The 19,533-nt window shown below is 42.2% G+C and overlaps 1 protein-coding gene across 1 annotated transcript in view; it reads right to left on the bottom strand.

The window, feature by feature from the left end:
* Positions 1-19,533, bottom strand: part of LOC147729872 (uroplakin-3b-like) — a 53,416-nt gene that overhangs the window by 30,146 nt on the left and 3,737 nt on the right. Inside the window, exon 2 of the mRNA XM_086958515.1 lies at positions 12,231-12,462. Coding sequence (XP_086814641.1) covers positions 12,231-12,462 — 232 coding nt within the window. The remainder of the gene's footprint in view (positions 1-12,230; positions 12,463-19,533) is intronic.

Raw genomic sequence — 19,533 nt, 5'->3', positions numbered from 1 at the left:
TATTCTTTCAATGCCGTCAAAAAGGCCGTCTTCTTGATGGGGTAGTAGTCGGCCCTCCACTTTCGCTCGGCTTGCCGAAGGGCAAGTTTCAAATCGGTTAACTCTTTGGAGAACCAACGCTGAGCATCGTGGGGGTGCTTTATTCTAAGTCTCTTAAGTGGGGCAACGGCGTCTCGGGCGTCCGCCAGCCAGGTATTAATGTTATCAGCCTGATCATGGACCAACAAGGGAGAGCCAGCCGTCCCCGTGAGAGACGGAGTCGTTGTGGCCAATGAAAGGCAGAGTGAAGGGAGGTCGACTCGGTCCCAGTTGCGGATCAAAGGGGGGTTGTTAGAACGTGCTTTTGTAGTGAAGGCCTTGGGAACAACAAAGGAAATAAAAAAATGATCCGACCAAACACATGGGAAAATCTGTAGGTTGAGAATGTCCTGATTTAATAACCAAAGCTGGTCAAGAGTGTGACCCTTACCGTGGGTAGGAACATGGATAACCTGCGAGAAATTAAGACCAGTTAAGAGGGCGTTGAACTCCCTGGAGGGGGCATTTTCATGCAAGGCGTTTGGCCAGTAATTAAAATCCCCAATTATTAGGATCCTGGCATGATTAATTGCCAATTCGGCTATCATGTTTCCAAAATGATGCAGGAAGCTGGGTAGTGAGCCAGGGGGGCGGTAAAGCAGAACAAAGGTGAGTTCATCCATGACTTTTGATTCAAAACTCTATCTACTAACAACAGTAGACAAGGTTTTGCACCAAAAAATAATGACACAGGCATTAACAAGGAGAAATAATTGTATTGCTCCTAACTATTCACACTTTGCATGTGTGCTGCTCTGTAAAGCAGACATTACAAGTGGGAAACATTTAAAAGTTTGTCTAGGTATAGTAATTCGTACTGGAAGGGTACCCTGCCAGAACAAAACCTATACTAGACTCACACAGACACCTTTACACTGTAGTACAAAGGTGTGTCCAGGGTGATCGGCAACCTGATTGTGCGCCCGCACTAAGGAGAGTGCAGGATATCGCCAAAGTTAGTAGATATGGTCTTTCCTGCTCTCTCCCTCTCATGCATCACAGTGCAGCTAGTTTGGGGGCTGTGCTGCATTGTGTGACAGTCTTGTAAATCTGAGCCATTCATTTTTTTACTTTCAATGCAGACTGAGTTTGATATCTGTCATCCAATGAACAGTGCACCATAAACAGTGTTTCTGCCACAATTTCGTGATCTAAACCAACATTACATAATTAATAGTGCAAAGTACATTCCCCAGGGGACCTATTAATATTTTACATAATGCAGACATTTAGGCCAGCATTTCATGTATTAATTTTCTGAGATTTATGTTTGCCCATTTGAGAAATGCAACAAAGTATTGAGCAAAATTGTTTAAAAAATATATATATTTCTAAACTTTTTATTATATGTTGAGGCTGCAATGTGATATTTGATGCAGGGTGTACACCAATACAGAGCACTGAATGGTTTTCTGTCACAAACCTGATGGAGTACACCTGGCTGCCAAACCATGGACCTGCCCCATTAAGAGTTGGGTGGACTTCCAGCTTTCTGTCCACAGAGCTCCCGTTGACGCCATTTACAGAAAACTGTCTCCAATGGCCCAACGGAGTAGGAGCAGTAGAAGGAGGGGCATATCAATACCCGCTGTATTTGAGGTGGACTTTGTGATATCCTTTTTTTTCTGTCTGTCACCACCAGTTAAACCTGTTGTTGAGGGATAGAAAGACTAAATACCAACTCCCACACCCGGGGCAACGCCTTCCTGGGTGTGGTCCTCATAAGTTATTTGTTTTTTAATAATTTGAAAAACAAAAACGTTGTTAACATTTGATGAATGGCCATAAAAGCCGAAGGCAGCCGTCCAACAAAATGTTACCTTGATAAGAACCGCCATGAAGTTACACAGATCACCGATAGACCAAAATCTCTAAATCTAGTGGACGGTAGTCCATCAGTGTAGCGTACATATTGTCCTTGCCATGCGGACGGAATGTTCAGTCTGACAAACTTTAAATCCGCACCATAGCTTGTATGGGTGCATAAAAAGGCCAAAGAGGCACATGCGCTTGAACAACCTAATGCCATTTTTCAAAAAAAGATCCAGCAAACATCTCGGCAGTGAAAGGGTTGGTTCTCCTCATTATTGTAAAAGCAGCTATCAAACTAACTGTTTCATATAAGTGAGGGTAAACTAGGTATTTATTGTCTATAGAAATGTGCATTTACATTCAAAATTACTACAGTCAGATTAAATAATTAATACTTGTTTCAAAATACCTAACTTTCTTGATTAAGCAGGTTTATATAATCCTACAGCACAACACTTTGATTAAACACTGCTGTCATTGAGTTTCAGAGCCCTATTCTGTCTCAATTTTTGTAATATTCTGCATCTATTAAAAGGTTTTTAACGTTCTTTCGAACACTATAAAATGTATTTTAGTGCACACTGTTGCCATGTTTTGTACTTGACAGTACAAAACTGATTTTATATCCAGATTCCTACACATAAGCAATTGATATTAAGTGCTCCCTGTTTGATTTGTTCAAATTGTTCAATTCTAAAGATTTGTTTCCTTTGAAAGTACCTGCTTCTATAGTTACACATTTTCACGTTTACACTTTGTTGCAAAGGGATAACTGCTTTAAAATACAATAAATTATCAATTTCTTAAGATCACAGACCCTTCTGGGGGAAGCCCGACAGGCCACGTGGGGCACAAGAGATTTGTGCTCTGGGGAAAGGTGGTGTGTAGTGCCCCGGGGCGTAGAGAAACAGCGGCACGGTGAGGGCTTGCAGGCGGCCCATCCCCCCCATTGTTGGTGTGCAGGGGGCGAGAAGTACTCAAAACGAATGTCTGACAAAATATCGAAATCAAAAATATCGAAATACAGAAATATCGGAACAAAAATATCGAAGTCAAAAATATAGGAATCCTATCCCTAACAAGGTAAGTACAAAAATATCGAAAAATTAATATCGTAGTACAAAAATATCGAAATTAAAAATATCGTTTTTTTAAATGTATTAATAATAATGTAAAAATAATTATAAAATACATATAATGTTACAAATATTAAATAAAAATATTAAAACATAATTAAAAAATTAAAACTAATACATATACATTTAAAAGAAATTAACAACTTATTAATTTAATGTAATTTTATATTTTTTAATTTCATTTAATTGATTTAATTTAAATTTATTTTATTTTTACCCTGTATGACTGTACCCCAAAAACCCAAAACTGACCCTGAACCCTAAAAATACCCCTTTACCCAAAAACTGAAAACTGACCCTGAACCCTAAAAATACCCCTTTACCCAAAAACTGAAAACTGACCCTGAACCCTAAAAATACCCCTTTACCCAAAAACTGAAAACTGACCCTGAACCCTAAAATTACCCCTTTACCCAAGAACTGAAAACTGACCCTGAACCCTAAAAATACCCCTTTACCCAAAAACTGAAAACTGACCCTGAACCCTAAAAATACCCCTTTACCCAAAAACTGAAAACTGACCCTGAACCCTAAAAATACCCCTTTACCCAAGAACTGAAAACTGACCCTGAACCCTAAAAATACCCCTTTACCCACGAACTGAAAACTGACCCTGAACCCTAAAAATACCCCTTTACCCAAAAACTGAAAACTGACCCTGAACCCTAAAAAAACTCCTTTACCCAAAATTAATTATTATTATTTAATTACCAATTAATTATTAATTAACAATAACAATAAAGTAAATATATTAGCACATTAGCTGTAATTAATTAAATTTAATAATTAATATTATTTTTTCCCAATTAATTAATTAAGAATAACAAAAATCTATATATATAAAAAATACTCTAACTAATGTAATTAACTAATTAATATTAATTAATTACCAACTAATTAATAATTAAAAATATGTACAAAATTATATTAATTAATTAACTAATTAATATTAATTAATTACCAATTAATTATTAATTAAAAATATTTACAAACATATATTAATTAATTAATTATTATTAAATTACTTCCCACCCTATTCCCCTATAAACCCATAACCCGCTACAGAACATATTTATCAATTAATCAATTAATTAAAATTAATTAAAAATTAATTCTCAATTAATTAATTAATAATTCCTACTAATTAATAATTAATTTAACATAATTAAATTACTTCCCACCCTATTCCCCTATAAACCCACAACCCGCTACAGTACTAAAAGACAATATTTAATTAAATTACATTAAAAATAAATAATAAAACATAATAAATACAATATAATATACACAAAATTTATTTAAAAATTGATATTAGTAACATCGAAATTATTTATTTCGATATTATTGACATCGATATTTAAAACTTCGATATTACTAATATCATACTAATATCGATATTAAGACTGTCGATATTACTTACCTTCTATATTATGTCCCATCGATATTTAAACTTCGATATAATTGTATATCGAAATTTAAAACTCGATATTTTGTCTGTGTACCACTCAAAACAAAATGGAAATGTATGCCTCCTCAAAGACCTCAGACACTGAAAGATCAGATAAGGCCAAGATGAAAAATGCACCCAGATGAGGTGTGGACGAACCCTCCCTGAAAGATATTATGGATGCCATTACTGGTGTACGTGCGTCACTCGGGGGTAGGATTGACTACATGACAGCCGAAGTAACGCTAATAAGGGCTGGCCTCCAGAAAATACGAGACTAGGCTAAAATGATGGAGAAATTTACAAACGACCTCTGAGACGATTCCAAGTTGATGCAGCAGCAAATCAAAGACCAGCAAACAGCAAGTAAAATGATAGAAGACAAGCTGGATAACTACGAACGGAGGTCACGCAGAATCAATTTTTGTATCCTTGGGGTGCCGGAACGAGCGGAGGAGCTGACACCTGGCCTCTTTGTGGAAGAACTGATCACCCAACGCCTACAGCCGAAGAATCTCTCTACTTTCTTTTTAGTGGAAAGGGAACATCGCATCCCCAGTCGCAGACCTAAACCGGGAGCATTTCCTAGGCCAATATTGGCTCAACTTTTCAACTTCAGAGACTGAGATGTGGTAATAAAAACTGCTCGCACAGCCACGCTGATCAAGATCGACAACAGTATCATCACTTTCTTCCCCGACTTCACTGGGCAGGTGCAAGAACACTCCTTTATATATTTTTTTAAATATATTTTTATTGATTTCAAATTTGAAAGTCGCATACATTAATAGATGAACAGAACAGCCATTCATAGAGTATCTTCATAATATCAAGGAATACACAGTTTTCAATCACTGAGTTCAAAAAATTGCGCCCTATTTTGTCGTATTTCCATTTCTACAGTTGGGGAAATACACAGATCCCCATTCCATGAGCCCCATTTCTTAGGGTTTGTCCTCGATTTAAAAACCTCCTTCTCGGCGATCATGCACTTATCTAGTTACATTGCCCATACCCTGTGTGATGGTCTCTCTGCCACTCCCCACTTTTGAGCTATTTCACGTTTTACTAGGGTGAACCCCAACATAGCCAGTTGTTGTTCCACCTCCGTGAGGTCAGTCGCCTCCCAAATGTTGAGGAGCCCGATTGGTGGTGTAAAGGTTAGTTCCTCCCCTAGTGCATCTTGTATATGTTTTGTTGCCACCATCCCATATGGGTCGTAAGATCCGACAGTTCCAGATAGTGTGGAAAAAGGTTGCGGTTTGGCGCCAGCCCCGCAAAACACTCCTATTTAGACAACAAACATGGCTTAAAGAAAAAGGACTTAAATACTGCATGTTGTTCCCTGCGAGGCTGCGGGTTGAAGTGGAGTGGAAGGCCTAGTTTTTTGACACCCCGGAGTCAGCACAGGAGTGGCTTGATGCATGGTCAATGGTCGGTGGAAAGGGCGCCAGGCAGAGAAAAGATCAATCACTGAAGAAGTCAGTAGTGCCAGAGGTACAATCAAAATGAGAACACGAAGGACAAGACTAGAATTAACTGGTACTGGACAATGATTTGCTGCCTGCAAAGCGGTTGGGGAGAAGGCTCCAATCACGGATCGCCGCAGAAGGAATGATCAACTACAACGTCCTCCTAACTCAAGAATAAGTGACTTCCAGACTTATAGTTATGGCGTATGCATGATGGGATCTCACTCTTCTTTTCCTTTCGTACCTAAGGTTATGGTGGGAGTGAAGGTATAAGGACAGCACCCCACACCCCCTACTTTCTTTGTTAAATGTTCATATGGGGCGACAGGCACTCTGCAGAGTTGAGGATAGGGGCAATTTTCTGCCCAAATTGCAGGAAAGCAGGGAGGGGGGTTCGGGGTTCCAGTTAGTTCTTAGCGATAGTTTAGATGACACTAATTTACAAAGGGAAAGAGTATCATGTAAATCCTCCAGAACAAGCTTGGGATTGAATCCAACAGCTTGTGTCCAGGCATTAGTCACACATGCGAAAAAGATCTTAATGCACGTATGGCCGTCTATCGCACACAATGAAACAAGCTAATAATAATCATGAGTCCGACAGTAACAGGTGGCATCAAACTTCTGTCTTGGAATGTGAATGGCCTGGGGGATAAACTCAAACGAGGAATAGTGCTCCAATACATAAAGAGACACCCACCAGGTGTAGTCCTCCTACAGGAGACGCACTTCATTGGAAACACATGCAGGGCAATGACCAAGTGGGGTTCCAAACCAGTGGCACATTAGTTATTCACTACTGGATCCAGAGAGGTAGGCATACTAATGAGAAAAAAACTTTCCATTGATAATTGAACACAAATGGACCGACAAACAAGGTAGAAACATTGCGATCTCTGGGACATTGGAGGGCACAACACTAATATTAGTATCTGTATACGTGCCACCGGGCCTCCAAGCGATGGCTTTTAAAGATTTGGGAGATCTATTGCTCACACTCCCAAAGGGAGACTGTTACTGGGAGGAGACTTTAACTCAATATTCTCAGAGCGGTTGGATCACCACCCCCCAAGGGAGGTTCCTCCCTCCCAAACACAAATCCCAGACGTCATATATGCTGTGGGTTTGGCTGATGTGTGGCAAATCTGACACCCCACGGACACTCAATTCACACATTACTCTGGGGCTCACAAGTGCCTTTCCAGACTAGATTACATAATTGTACCAGCGGACCAAGTGGGACAAATTAAGGAGGTGCGCCACTTTGCAAGGGTTATATCTGGCCACTTCCCCGTATGGGCCCAAATAGAGACGGGAGTGCAACAGTCATGGAGAGTAGCACCAATAAATCCTTAGTTCTTGAAGAACTGGTCAATCAAAAAAACAGTGATAAAAGAAATAGGTCTGTACTTCCAGGGAAATAAGGGATCGGTTGACTCAGCGCAGTCGCTCTGGGAGGCCTTAAACACAGTGATCAGGGGCCATGCAATCTACCAGATAGCTGGGGTCGGTAAAGAGAAGCCCGCTAAACTATCCAGGTTGGAAGAGGAAATCTTACTCCTGGAGGGGAGAGCAGACAAAGTGCCAGAAGTCAAACATCAGCTGGAGATAAAAATTAAAGAAAAACAGAGACCTTGTCACAAGCGCAACATAGGGCCACGCTGTGTCGAGTATATGAAGCGGGTGCTAAAGCAGAGAAATTATTGGGGTGATTTATATATTATAGCGACCAAATCAAGAACGCCAAAAATTCCAGTAGACAACTGTTTCAAATCACCAAAGTACTATCAGGTAACGCCCCTGATCTTACTCCCCCTTCATCGCAATCGTTATGTGATGCTCTTGTCTCCTTTTTCTACACTAAAGTAGATGATATTTACCAGGCTTTTGCTGCCAACCCACCCTCGCGCACAGGCAGTCTCCCCACCCCGCCCCCAGCTAACATATTTCCCAGTTTTAAACCAGTCACTCCAGATCACATAAAAGCCACATTGTCCTCCATCAAATCAGGATCACCTCTGGACCCCTGCCCACTCTCAGTACTCCGGCCGGTAATGGAGGATATCATTCCAGTGGTCACCCAGGTCTGCAACTCCATTCTTCTATCAGGCAACTATCCAGACCCCCTTAAAAATACATTACTAAAACCCCTGTTAAAAAAACCATCCCTTGATAAAAGTGAGTTAAAAAACTATCGTCCCATTGCAAGCCTCCCTTTCATGGCGAAAGTGATCGAAAAAACAATGAATTCCCAGATCTCCGACTTTATAGAAAAACATCAGCTCTTAGATAATACCCAGTTCGGATTAAGGAAATTCCATGGGACAGAGACAGCCCTGATCAAAGCTGCTGACGATATCAGGGTAATCAGGGACCAGGGGGTCACAGCCATTCTAGTTTTGCTAGACCTGTCCGCAGCCTTCGACACGGTCGACCACACCATCTTGGTCGACCGGGTCGAGGGCTTTGGCATTTGTCACACCGCCAAAAACCTAATTGCGTCCTTTCTTGCCAAAAGAACGCAGGCTGTCATCCTAGGACCCTTTCAATCGGCCCAACTCTCAGCCCCATGCGGCGTCCCTCAAGGCTCATCCCTGAGTCCGACACTGTTTAATATCTACGTGTCGGACCTTGCTAAAACCATCAAAGCACATGGGATGAGCCTAACCTCCTACGCCGATGATACCCAACTAGTGTTGGCAATCAAAGGGGATGGAGATCAAGTGGCCGAACAATTCAAGAAAGGACTCTTAGATATAGGAGACTGGATGTCAACCAATTGTTTAAAGTTGAATTCTGACAAAACAGAGGTACTCATTTTTGGAACACTCTTGCCAGCATGGCCTTCAAGCTGGTGGCCTGAGACCTTCGGTATGCCTCCTACGCCTGCTACCAAAGTCAGGAACCTCGGCATGATGATGTCCTAAATTTTATGGACCATGCCAATAAAACGGTGTCTTCGGCACACCTAAAGCTTAAGATGATCAGGAAAATACACCCTTTTCTTCCTGAATCAGCCATCAAGACACTGGTCACCTCTCTTGTTTTGTCCTCCCTGGACTACTGTAATGGTCTCTTTCTAAATGCTCAATCTAGAGTCATTACCAAACTGCAGACCATTCAAAACGCGGCAGCACGCTTGCTCGCTGGCAAAACCAAATTCGAATCCATTTCCAACAGCATAAAGGACTTTCACTGGCTCACTGTGCAGAAAAGAATCCAATTCAAATCTCTATGTATTGTATTCAAGGCACTTAACAATCAAGGCCCCCAGTTTTTAAGAGACCAATTACAAATGCACAAACCCTCCAGAGCCCTAAGGTCAGCCACTCTTAACCAATTAGTCACCCCCCGTACCAAAACTGTTACCTGGGGCGATCGCTGCTTTCTGGTAGCCGCCCCCAAGCTATGGAATACCCTGCCGCTCAACATCAAGCAAAGCCCCACCCTCCTTCAATTCCGTAAGCTCTTGAAAACCTGGTTGTTCACCCAATAATCATTCATGCTCAGAGTCATTCACAAATAACTGGCTTACAGCGCCAAGACGCCTACTGGTATAAGCAGCGCTTTAGAAATATTAAAAATAAATAAATAAATAAATAAATGTAATAGAAAAGAACACTCCAAGAGAGTGGTGGCTGAGTTAAGGACTGAGTAAGAGTTACAATTGATGGAGCCACAAGAAATAGCTGACGGATTTGCTGATTACTTTCAGAACATACATAAATCCCACACCGTCTCCACAGGCGAGGATGCAGACGCCCTATTGTTGGGCATGTCTCTTCTCACCCTCTCCGAGGAAGACTCTGTTGGGTTAGATGGCAAGCTCACACCCACTGAGGTGAAATGAGCTATCAGTGAACTAAAGTCGGGAAAGGTGATGGGCCCCAATGGTTTACCCATTGAACTATATAAGCTCGGCCCCAATAAGATAGCACAGCATTTAGCTAATATGTTTGTAGAAAGCCGGGAGCGGGGGACGCTTTCAGTTGATCAAAGACTAGCCACTATAGTGGTCATCCACAAAAGTGGTAAGTCCAAAAATAAATGCTCCTCATACAGACCGATATCTTTGCTCATCACTGAGGTTAAGATCTTGACCAAACTATTGGCCACCCAGCTCCTTGAGGTTATAACGAAACTGGTGCACCCTGATCGGTCTGGCTTTATGCCATCCAGAAATACCTCCCTTAACCTTCGACATTTGCATGACGTAATGGGCAGGACTGAGACAATAAGAGAGGATGCAGTGGTGGTATCATTAAACGCCTCCATGGCGTTTGACACGATAGAATGGCCTTATATGTACGCAGTCCTAAGAAGAATGGGTTTCGGCCCAAACTTTATCATTCTCTATAGTGTGCCACAGGCGCAGATGGTGGTTAACAACGGAAATCAAGAGTGTTTACCCTAGAAAGAGGGACTAGACAGGGCCGCCCTCTGACCCCACTACTCTTCAGGCTGATGCTGGAACCCCTGGCACAGTGGATAAGGAAAGACCCAGTTATGAGGGGATTATGATGGGCAGAAACATGGGAGGACTGTATCTCCCTGTATGCAGATGACATACTTCTCTACCTCGCGTCACTGAGAGCCTCCATAAATAGAGCACTCCATATTTTTACAAACTTTGGTAAATACTCGGGAGTATATCACAAACTGGTCAAAATCAGTTATTTTGAGGGGCAACTTTCCCTTGCTGCCCCGGGGGTACGTAATAATGGAGGCGAAAGAGGGTTTTAATTACCTTGGCATCTATGTCATCAAAGATGCAGTACAATACAATGAGCAGAACCTCTGGACTCTTTTGCTGAGACTTAAGAGCGATGTTTGTCACTGGAGGTCTCTCCCACTGTCACTACCAGGGTGAGCTGCATTATTCAATATGATGGCACTACCACGATTCTTATACACATTGCAAAACTCACCAGGACCAGTACACACAGACTATTTCAGGAGTATTGAAGATGCACAGAGGGAACTGTTGTGGGACGTAAAACCACCACGGATAGCGACTCAGAAACTAGTAAGGGGATGGTATCATGGCGGTATAGGACTCCCTGACAATAATATGCCTGAGGTCCTCTTAAAACTCCTTAAACTCTAGGAGAGAGATATCACATAGTCGGAAGACGACGACTGGCAGATACCCGTGCATCCCCTAAGGAAGTAGCAATTACATCAAGATTAATATTAGTACAACTAAAGGTGTTACATAGAAAATATTTATCAAGTACGGCTTTAGTGAAAATGGGTTATAGGGGCGACCCTTGGTGTGGTAAAGAGTGTGGCCAAGAAGGAACATTCATTCATATCCTCTGGGAGTGTGTTCACATTCAACCCTATTGGGCAGCAGAGACCCGGTGTATGGTGAGTGTACTGGGGAAACATGTAGAACCCAAGATAAAACTATGTCTCCAGAATGTGTGGGATCCCACTGATTTAAATGAGAAAGAGAGGACTGGGTGACGCTGGGGATGACTGTAGCCATGCGAAACATGGCCAGACTATGGAAAGCACACAAAGCACCTATGTTAGTAAACTGAAAGTAAGACATGGACTGGTGCATGGTAATGGAAAAACTGTATACGAATCATTAGGTTGTCCCAAGAAATGTTTGCATATATGGGGTAAATGGAACGAATACAGAGGGACCATATGTGAACCACTGAAGGTAGTGCAGCATCCTGAACCAGGCACGGACTGAGAGCAGTCCTGAGGATAGATGGTTTAGAAGGATCAGAAGCTTGGGATAGGAAGAAAGAACATAACTCATGCGTAAATATATTGTTATAAGTATGTCATCAATAAAAAGAATTGTTAAAAAAAGCCCCATGTGCCTAGTGCAAAAATGAGGAGTGACATCCGAACGCCTGTGTAACCACTAGTAGATGCAGTCCAACGCCTGTTAAACTTACACAAGAGGCAGACAATTAAAACATGTATCTGCTTAATGAACATTCACTAAGGGCCTGATTCACAAAGGTAAACGTACACATTTGTGAATGTTTACTATTTTTTGGTATTCACAAACTACAAGTTCAGTTATACTAATAGTAATTTTACGAGACTCTGCAGTTGCGACAGAGATCTCGGCACATGACAAGATGGAACAGGCCTATCTTTTTTATGTGTGGAGTCTCCAACTGAACTTGTACTTTGTGAATACCAAAAAAAAGTTTACTTACACAAAAAGTGTACGTTTATCTTTTTGAATCAGGCCTACAGTGTCTGGAAACAAGAGGAGTGGACAGAGTGATAACTAGTACTCAAGTCAAGCCTTACCTATAAGGTCCAGGCGGTGGTACAGGCCCATTGCAGTCTGGCTGTCTTCTGTCTCTGGCACAGCTGGTGTTACTACCGACACGAATCACCTTGATCAGCTCTGTGTTGGAGTCACACGGGTACCTACCTGCTTGCATATTCAATGTCAGGTAGTAATAAGATATGGTAGGAAAGTCTTGGTAGGCTGGCCGTGCCTGCACATCAAAGGCAGCACTTTGGAAATTTATAAAATCTGCAACAGAAAAGACAACATTAACTGATTAAAAAATAAAAGCTACTTGGTTACAGGAGGCCAGCTGTGTAGCAAAGCTGTATCATTTTGAGTCAGACCTGCAGTGAATGACCAATCTCCCACCTCTGATCTATGGTGAACCTTAAAGCACAGTTAGTTAGGCAAAGATACAATGGGTGACAGAGACCATGGGGCATAAACAGAAAATGTATATCTGTTATCTCTATGCCAAAAATATATAATTGAACAATATATTAATAATATAGATAAGATATACCATTTTAATATATAATCATATACAATAGTATTGACAGTGTTTATTAATAATTTGTAAACCTGAACACAATATTTCTATTGTTTTGTTTTCTATTCTTTCTAAGTATAATTGGTCACATTTACCTTGAGAATGGCTCCATGTGGAGCTAAAACTCTTCAAAAGCTGCATTTAATAAATGGGTGAATCTTGACATTTCTGGAGTGTTTGTATCTATATTTCTTGGAAATAATTGGTTGCATTATAGCGCGGCATTGCACCTACTTACGAGCACAAATGTGTGGTAGAAGGACCATTTAAAGTGAGTTATAATGCTCCGCCTCTCCCTCAACAATCGCAATAAATCGCATATTATACTCTGTACATCTGTATATATGGTTTATGCCATGCCATATTTTCATATTTATTTGTTTTAACAAAAGGTATTTAACTAAAACCAGGACACAAGAAGTTAAATTTGTACAGCAAGGTGAAGTCACACAGAAGAGATATCCTGACTATTAGAAGATTCGGTTCCCTCTCTAAGGTAATTGTTAAATGGAATCTGTGCAGTAATAAAACGTTTTTTTTACAAATCAGTTTTGCTGTACTCTGGTAATAAACTTTAATTTGACATTGTGTTGTACTAATAAATGCGTGAATGTCATTTATTAGTACAGCTGTACTAAAAAAATGCATTCGCTAAATCACTGCCACTTCATAATTATTGTGTGTGTGTGCGCGCACCCCTACAAGAAAGCTTCCCAGTCCTCCCTAACATTGCCTCTGCATTCAAGGGGTGAGGGGAGCACCCCAAAAACCATGTGGTCAAGGCTATGGTCGAAACGCATCAGATTTCGTGCTCAGTAAAGCTTGCTGTGCAAAGTAGCTATTAATCTATCTATCTATCTATCTATCTATCTATCTATCTATCTATCTATCTATCTATCTATCTATCTATCTATCTGTCTGTCTATCTATCTGTCTGTCTGTCTGTCTGTCTGTCTGTCTGTCTGTCTGTTTATCTATCTATAAAAATATTACCCAGTGGCGGTTGCTTTTTTGTGTTGATAACTTTGGCACTGTTTGATGAAATGTTCCAAACATTTACTACTTTTGACTAGTTTGTGCATGGAAAGTTGTGGGGTGATCCATCACATAGGGGCAGAAAAAAGGGGTACTCCCAAAATGTGTTTTCCCCATTCATTTTTCCATAGGAATTTTAGATATAGCTGCAGCCCAAACCACTGAACTGATTTACACCACATTTGGCAAAAAGCTAGATCTTGGTCCAGAAAGAGTACCTTTTGTGATATTGTATAAATCTGCTTAAAAGCTTTTTATATCTAGGGATGTGGAGCCTCCGTGTTCCAGAAGGCTCCTGCAAGAGGACAGTGCCAGAACATATATGAAAAGGTTAGCTTGAGGAGCATGACAACAAAGGAGGGAGGCTATGCAGCACCCTTCCCTGAGCCTTTATAGGATCAGTGACTCTGTCCCGGGGAGCCAACCCCCAAGAGACAGTAGTTTCACTCCCCACACTAGGTCAGGCAGGTAAACATATTTGCTCCCGTCTGGAAGGGGCATTTACAAATCTCCAGCCAAACGGAAGCAAACATCAAAGGGCCTTCTTACGATGTCGGGTGGACTTGCGTCTGCCCAACATCGTATCAGTATGGGAACAGCCTGACCATTGGTCGCCAGTTCCACATACCTAATAACAATGGGACCGCACATGGTGCGGTTGCAAACTCCCATTTCCCAATGGGAGCTTGTGCTGTGGCCGTAAACTGGGCGTAGCACAAGCTACCATAGAGAAATGGGAGTTTATGTGAAATTCTGCACTGTGTGGCAGGCACCTCCAAGGCCTCAGGGAGAAGGGGCCCTAAAGTTGCTTTCTGACAGGCTTTCATGTCAGAAAGCCAAGCATGGAAAGTCTGTCAGAAACCAACATCCTATTCCCTATGGCGAAACACCATCCATAGGGAATACGTGCCGGTCTCCGAGTGGCCGACGGGATCCTTGATGTCATCGAATTCCAGCTGGAATGACTGGCCGGTTTCACTTTCGACCGCCTGCATCGTAATGCGGCGATCAAAACTAAAACCGTGATGAGGATTGGAAAGCCTCCGACCTGAGGTCAGAGGCTTTTTGAGTCTCATCGTAATCAGGTCCTATGTCTGCTCCCAGTCGGCAGGAGCTTTAAGAATGCTCCCGCAGGCTGGGAGTAGACCTGTGTTTGGTTTCCCTGCCCGCACTGTTTCAAGACGGGAAACAGAACAACATATGCTCACACCAGGAGGCCGCAGCATAAATAGCAGTGCTGTATTCTGCACCATGAGGGGAGCCAGCAGGGGATGAGGTCCTCGGGCATGAGATGGCTTGGGGAAATTGACCAAATTGCCCCAACCCCTTTTTAATAATGTACAACCTCAAGGGATGAGGCCCCCAAGGGCCTTTGAAGACTCGGGGATGGAGGCTGCCTATCGTCCCTCCTCTTTTAAAATACGGCCCTTGTTGATGGGGTTCCCAAGGCCTAAAGAGGCCTGAGGAGAGGGGCTGCACCGCCCCTCTCCCATTATTATTAATAAGATGCAGCCACAGGCAGGGCCGGACTGGAAACCACAACCGGCCCTGGCAAAGTGCTCGGCACCCTCCCCTCTCCCCCCCTCCCCACTCGGGGGAGTTGGAGGTGCCTCCGAGCTCTTTGCCTGGGGCCGGGTTTCAGCCGATTTTGGTACACAGCCGATTTTACAGCTATGCTGCAAAAACTGCCCTGTAACAAAAACGGCCCCCTGGGGCCCAAAACCTCCCCCCACCCATGTGGCGCACCGGGGGATTGCCCGGTGCCTGCTATGGCCAGTCTGGCCCTGGCCACAGAGGATGGGGTCCGGGGGCCTTTGAAGGTTCAAGCAGGCTCCCCTCGCCTTTTTAATTAAATATGGCGCCAGGGAATGGGGTGCCTAGGCCCTAATGAGGCTTTTGGAGGGGGGCCCAACGGCTCCCTCCCTTTTTAAAATACATATGGACCTGGGTTATAGGGTCCATGGGGCCAATGAGGCTTGGGGAGGGGTGCCGTGACGTTCTATACTTGATTGATTATTCTCTTATTAAACTCTTCATAATGTTTTAACACATTGTGTAGCACCGATTTCATAAGGCCATTGCCCAGACTGTAATTTCAACACGTATAGCAACATAAGTGCACTATGGGTGAGTCACAGTGCCTGTTATATTTTCAGCATGTAAGTAAGAGGCATACACTTTCAACAGGCCACTATCTATGCTCCATTAACTGATAAAGACAGGATTCTTCCTTCTCTCCACCGGTGAAGTGATGCTAGTGGTATTGAGAGAATGTTTTTGTAAAAATATAAGAGCATTTGGAATGTTATCAGACTAATAGAGGCTAAGGGCCACATGCATCATTGTAGGAATTTGCGATTCCTAAATTGCGAAAATTAAGGAATCGCAATTTAGGAATCGCAAATTCCTATGCATCAAAAAATCGCAAATATTTATGCGAATTCTTAATTTTCCTTAATTGCGATTCACATTTTGCGAATCTCAATTAAGGACAACCTTCCCATTGATTACTATGGGCCAAAAGGCCTATAGGAATCAATGGGAACGCATTAACATTTTGCGATTTTCATTTTGCGAATCGCAATTTGTTAATGCATTTCAAGGGTGCTGAGGGGGGTCCAAAGGACCCCCCCTGCACCCTTGAAAGTCAAGTGCAAGTCTCACACACACATGTCCAAAGGACATATGTGTGTGTAACATGACACTTTCAAAAATGCTTTTTTGAGCATATTTGAAAGATTTCGCAAATTAACACGAGGTTCACCCTCGTGTTAATTTGCTCCCCCTATTTGCGAATTCGCATTTTTTTAAACATTCATGCATTGCATTTAAGGAATCGCAAAAATGTGATTCCTTAAATGCAATAGCATTTTTAGAAATCACAAAAAATTGCGATTTCTAAAAAAAAGTTTAGTGCATCCCAAAAAGTGATTTTGGAATCGCAAACGGCCGAATTTTGCGATTCGCACCGTTTGCGACTCCAAAATCACTTGATGCATGTGCCCCGCACATTCTGCTGTCCACAATCCTCTCCCTGTAACCAGCTCTAGCTGGTGGATGAGGAGAAGCTGCCACATAATTTCATTTAAATCAGGATACACCCTGCTCTAATGAAACCTTCTCCTCCTGTGTTGTTACAACTGGCCTCAAAGGCAATGGAAACAACAGATAGGTATGTCTGGCGGGCAGTCAACAAAACAACTTTGACCAGTTAATACGGATCTGATCTATGAGTCTTGGCTGCCCCCCTGTGGACAGTGTTGCAACTTCACAAACAGATCAAATGTACTTTTTCTGCCAAAATATTATACTGGCACATGCATCTACGTAGGCTTTTGCGATTCCTAAATAGCGAATTTTAAGGAATCGCTATTTAGGAATCGCAAAAGCCTATGCATGTAGGAATTGCTATCAAAATAGCAATTCCTAAACATTCCTTAATTGCTACTCGCAAATTTCTAGTCACGATTAAGGCATGCTGTCCCATTCATTCCTATTGGCCTACAGGCCCATAGGAATGAAGTGGAGATTGCATGAGCAATTTGCGAGTACCAATTTGTACTCGCAAATTGATCATGCAATTTCAAGGGTGTCAACATGACACCCTGTTGCACCAATGAAATTGGTCTCTGCACATATGTTGCACACACACATGCCCTAAGGACATGTCTGTGCTCAACATGAAACTTTGAAAAATGCACAAAAGTGCATTTTTCAAAGTTTTAGCAAATTACCATGAAGTTCAACTTCATGGTAATTTGCTACTCCTATTAGCGAAATCGCTAATTTTTTAACTTTCATGCATTGCATTTAAGGAATCTCAATTTGGGATTCCTTAAATGCAATCGCAATTTAAGGAATCGCGCTTTAGAGATTCCTTAAATTGCAATTTTTGCATTTGGGATGATGCATCCCAAAAGGCAAAAATACCGGTGGCAAAGGGGCGGATTCTGAGAATCAGCCCGTTTGCGACCGGTATTTGGTTTGATGCATGGGGCCCAAACTCTTTACTGACTATAGTCTAGCAACGTGTGCTGTACTAAAATATTATATAAAACCATTGTCAGAAGGGGTAACAGAGAACAGAAAGTTCAGATGAAAATGAGTAGCAGCTGGCTTTCTGTTAACCCCAATTATGTTTCCACATAATTTTTAGTCAAGGTAACTGGCCCATGTACATAATGCAATGGCTAACCAGGTCTGAGACACACACGCTTATCTAACACTTCTTTCTTCACCAGTTTTCCACGTGGGTATGTCTGCCAGACTACAGAACTATTGATTCCCCTATAAATGCATCAACATGCACCAAAAGACAGCTCTGGTTTTCATCACAGCTTGAAGGTCGAATGAAGATGGTGCTTCATTATGATCTGGAAATGATCACAGAAAACCCCACTCACTCCCAGGAATTTAATTCAGAGGTGGAACAAAGGATGCTGCGAAAGTAAAGATGGCTGAAGTTGGATCTGTCACCGTCACAATGTCAAAAGTTGATACTCAGGTAGACAGGCAGACAGAACCTTCCTGACATTAGGGAATATTATTGGGTGTTATTCGAATGGGCGATCCTGGAGAGTGAGCGTCAGTCAATTCATATGGATGTAGCGGTGCTGGGTCAGGCCACCAGGGCGAATCCTTGACTCTCTACACATATAAGACCATCGGTCTATTATCACTTGGACATACTCCAACTGACCATGGATAACTCTACTGTTGCACTCACTGGAGTGGGAATAGTATTTTTTACCCTTACACTATCCAACACTTACCCTACTGTTGCAGTCACTGAAGCGGGAATAGTAATTTTGACCCCTACACTATCCAACACTCACCCTGCTGTTGCCCTAAAAGTATTATGCGTTGTAATGGTATGCGTTGTAATTGAATGCGTTGTAAATGTAGTTTCTAAAAATGCGTTGTGATGGCATGCGTTGTAAAGTCATTTGTTGTAATGGATGTTGCAATGTAAAAACATGTTGTAAAAGCATGCGTTGTAAACGTTTGCATTGTAACGTGTCCTACTCAATTTGGAGATGAGCAGAACAACGGTTGTTTATGAATACAATATACATTAAAAAGTACTAATACCTGCCAGCCCAGCCATTCCTTAAGCTTTGGGGACCTGAACTAACCTAAACTGTTGCACTTGCAGGTGGGAGAGATGGTTAGTAGTTGTTTTGGCAGCGATGACAAGGGCGAGGGGTGGTCCAAGCTGCAGTGGACTCCTGGTCAGGTCCCTGACACTTATTACTTTACAAATTAAGCACTGATTTGGTGCGTCATAGGCTGTCTGATCAGAGCGAACCCAGTGGTGATCATCCTGAGCATTTGACCCCTGGATCTGAAATACATGTCCAGAGGGGACTGGAGACTATAACACACCTGATGCTGGCTGAGAAGTAACTGATTGCATTCAAATGGGCTCTGCTGGCGATTCAAGGATGGCCAGGGAAGCTGCTGGCATTGCTGGCTGTGGAAAAACTAACATGTGAAACCCAATGGCAATCGCTGTTAGACTTCTTGTGGCAAAGAGGGCGTATTTTAGGCTGCCCCAGATCCTTGCAATCGGTACCTTTGTAAACTTGAAGCACAAGAGACCAGTATTAGACTTTGTTGCTGATTTGGAGCTCCTACCAATAAGATATCCTACGGTTCTGCCTGTGTGCCCCTGTTCATTTCCTTTGTTATTGGGTTTTCATGTGGTGTGTATGGCTACCAGGGGCGAACGT

Source organism: Lissotriton vulgaris, chromosome 2_1, assembly GCF_964263255.1.
Source record: "Lissotriton vulgaris chromosome 2_1, aLisVul1.2, whole genome shotgun sequence".
Lineage (NCBI taxonomy): Eukaryota > Metazoa > Chordata > Amphibia > Caudata > Salamandridae > Lissotriton > Lissotriton vulgaris.
The sequence above is the reverse complement of the archived record's forward strand: the minus strand, read 5'-3'. Positions and strand labels throughout refer to the sequence as shown.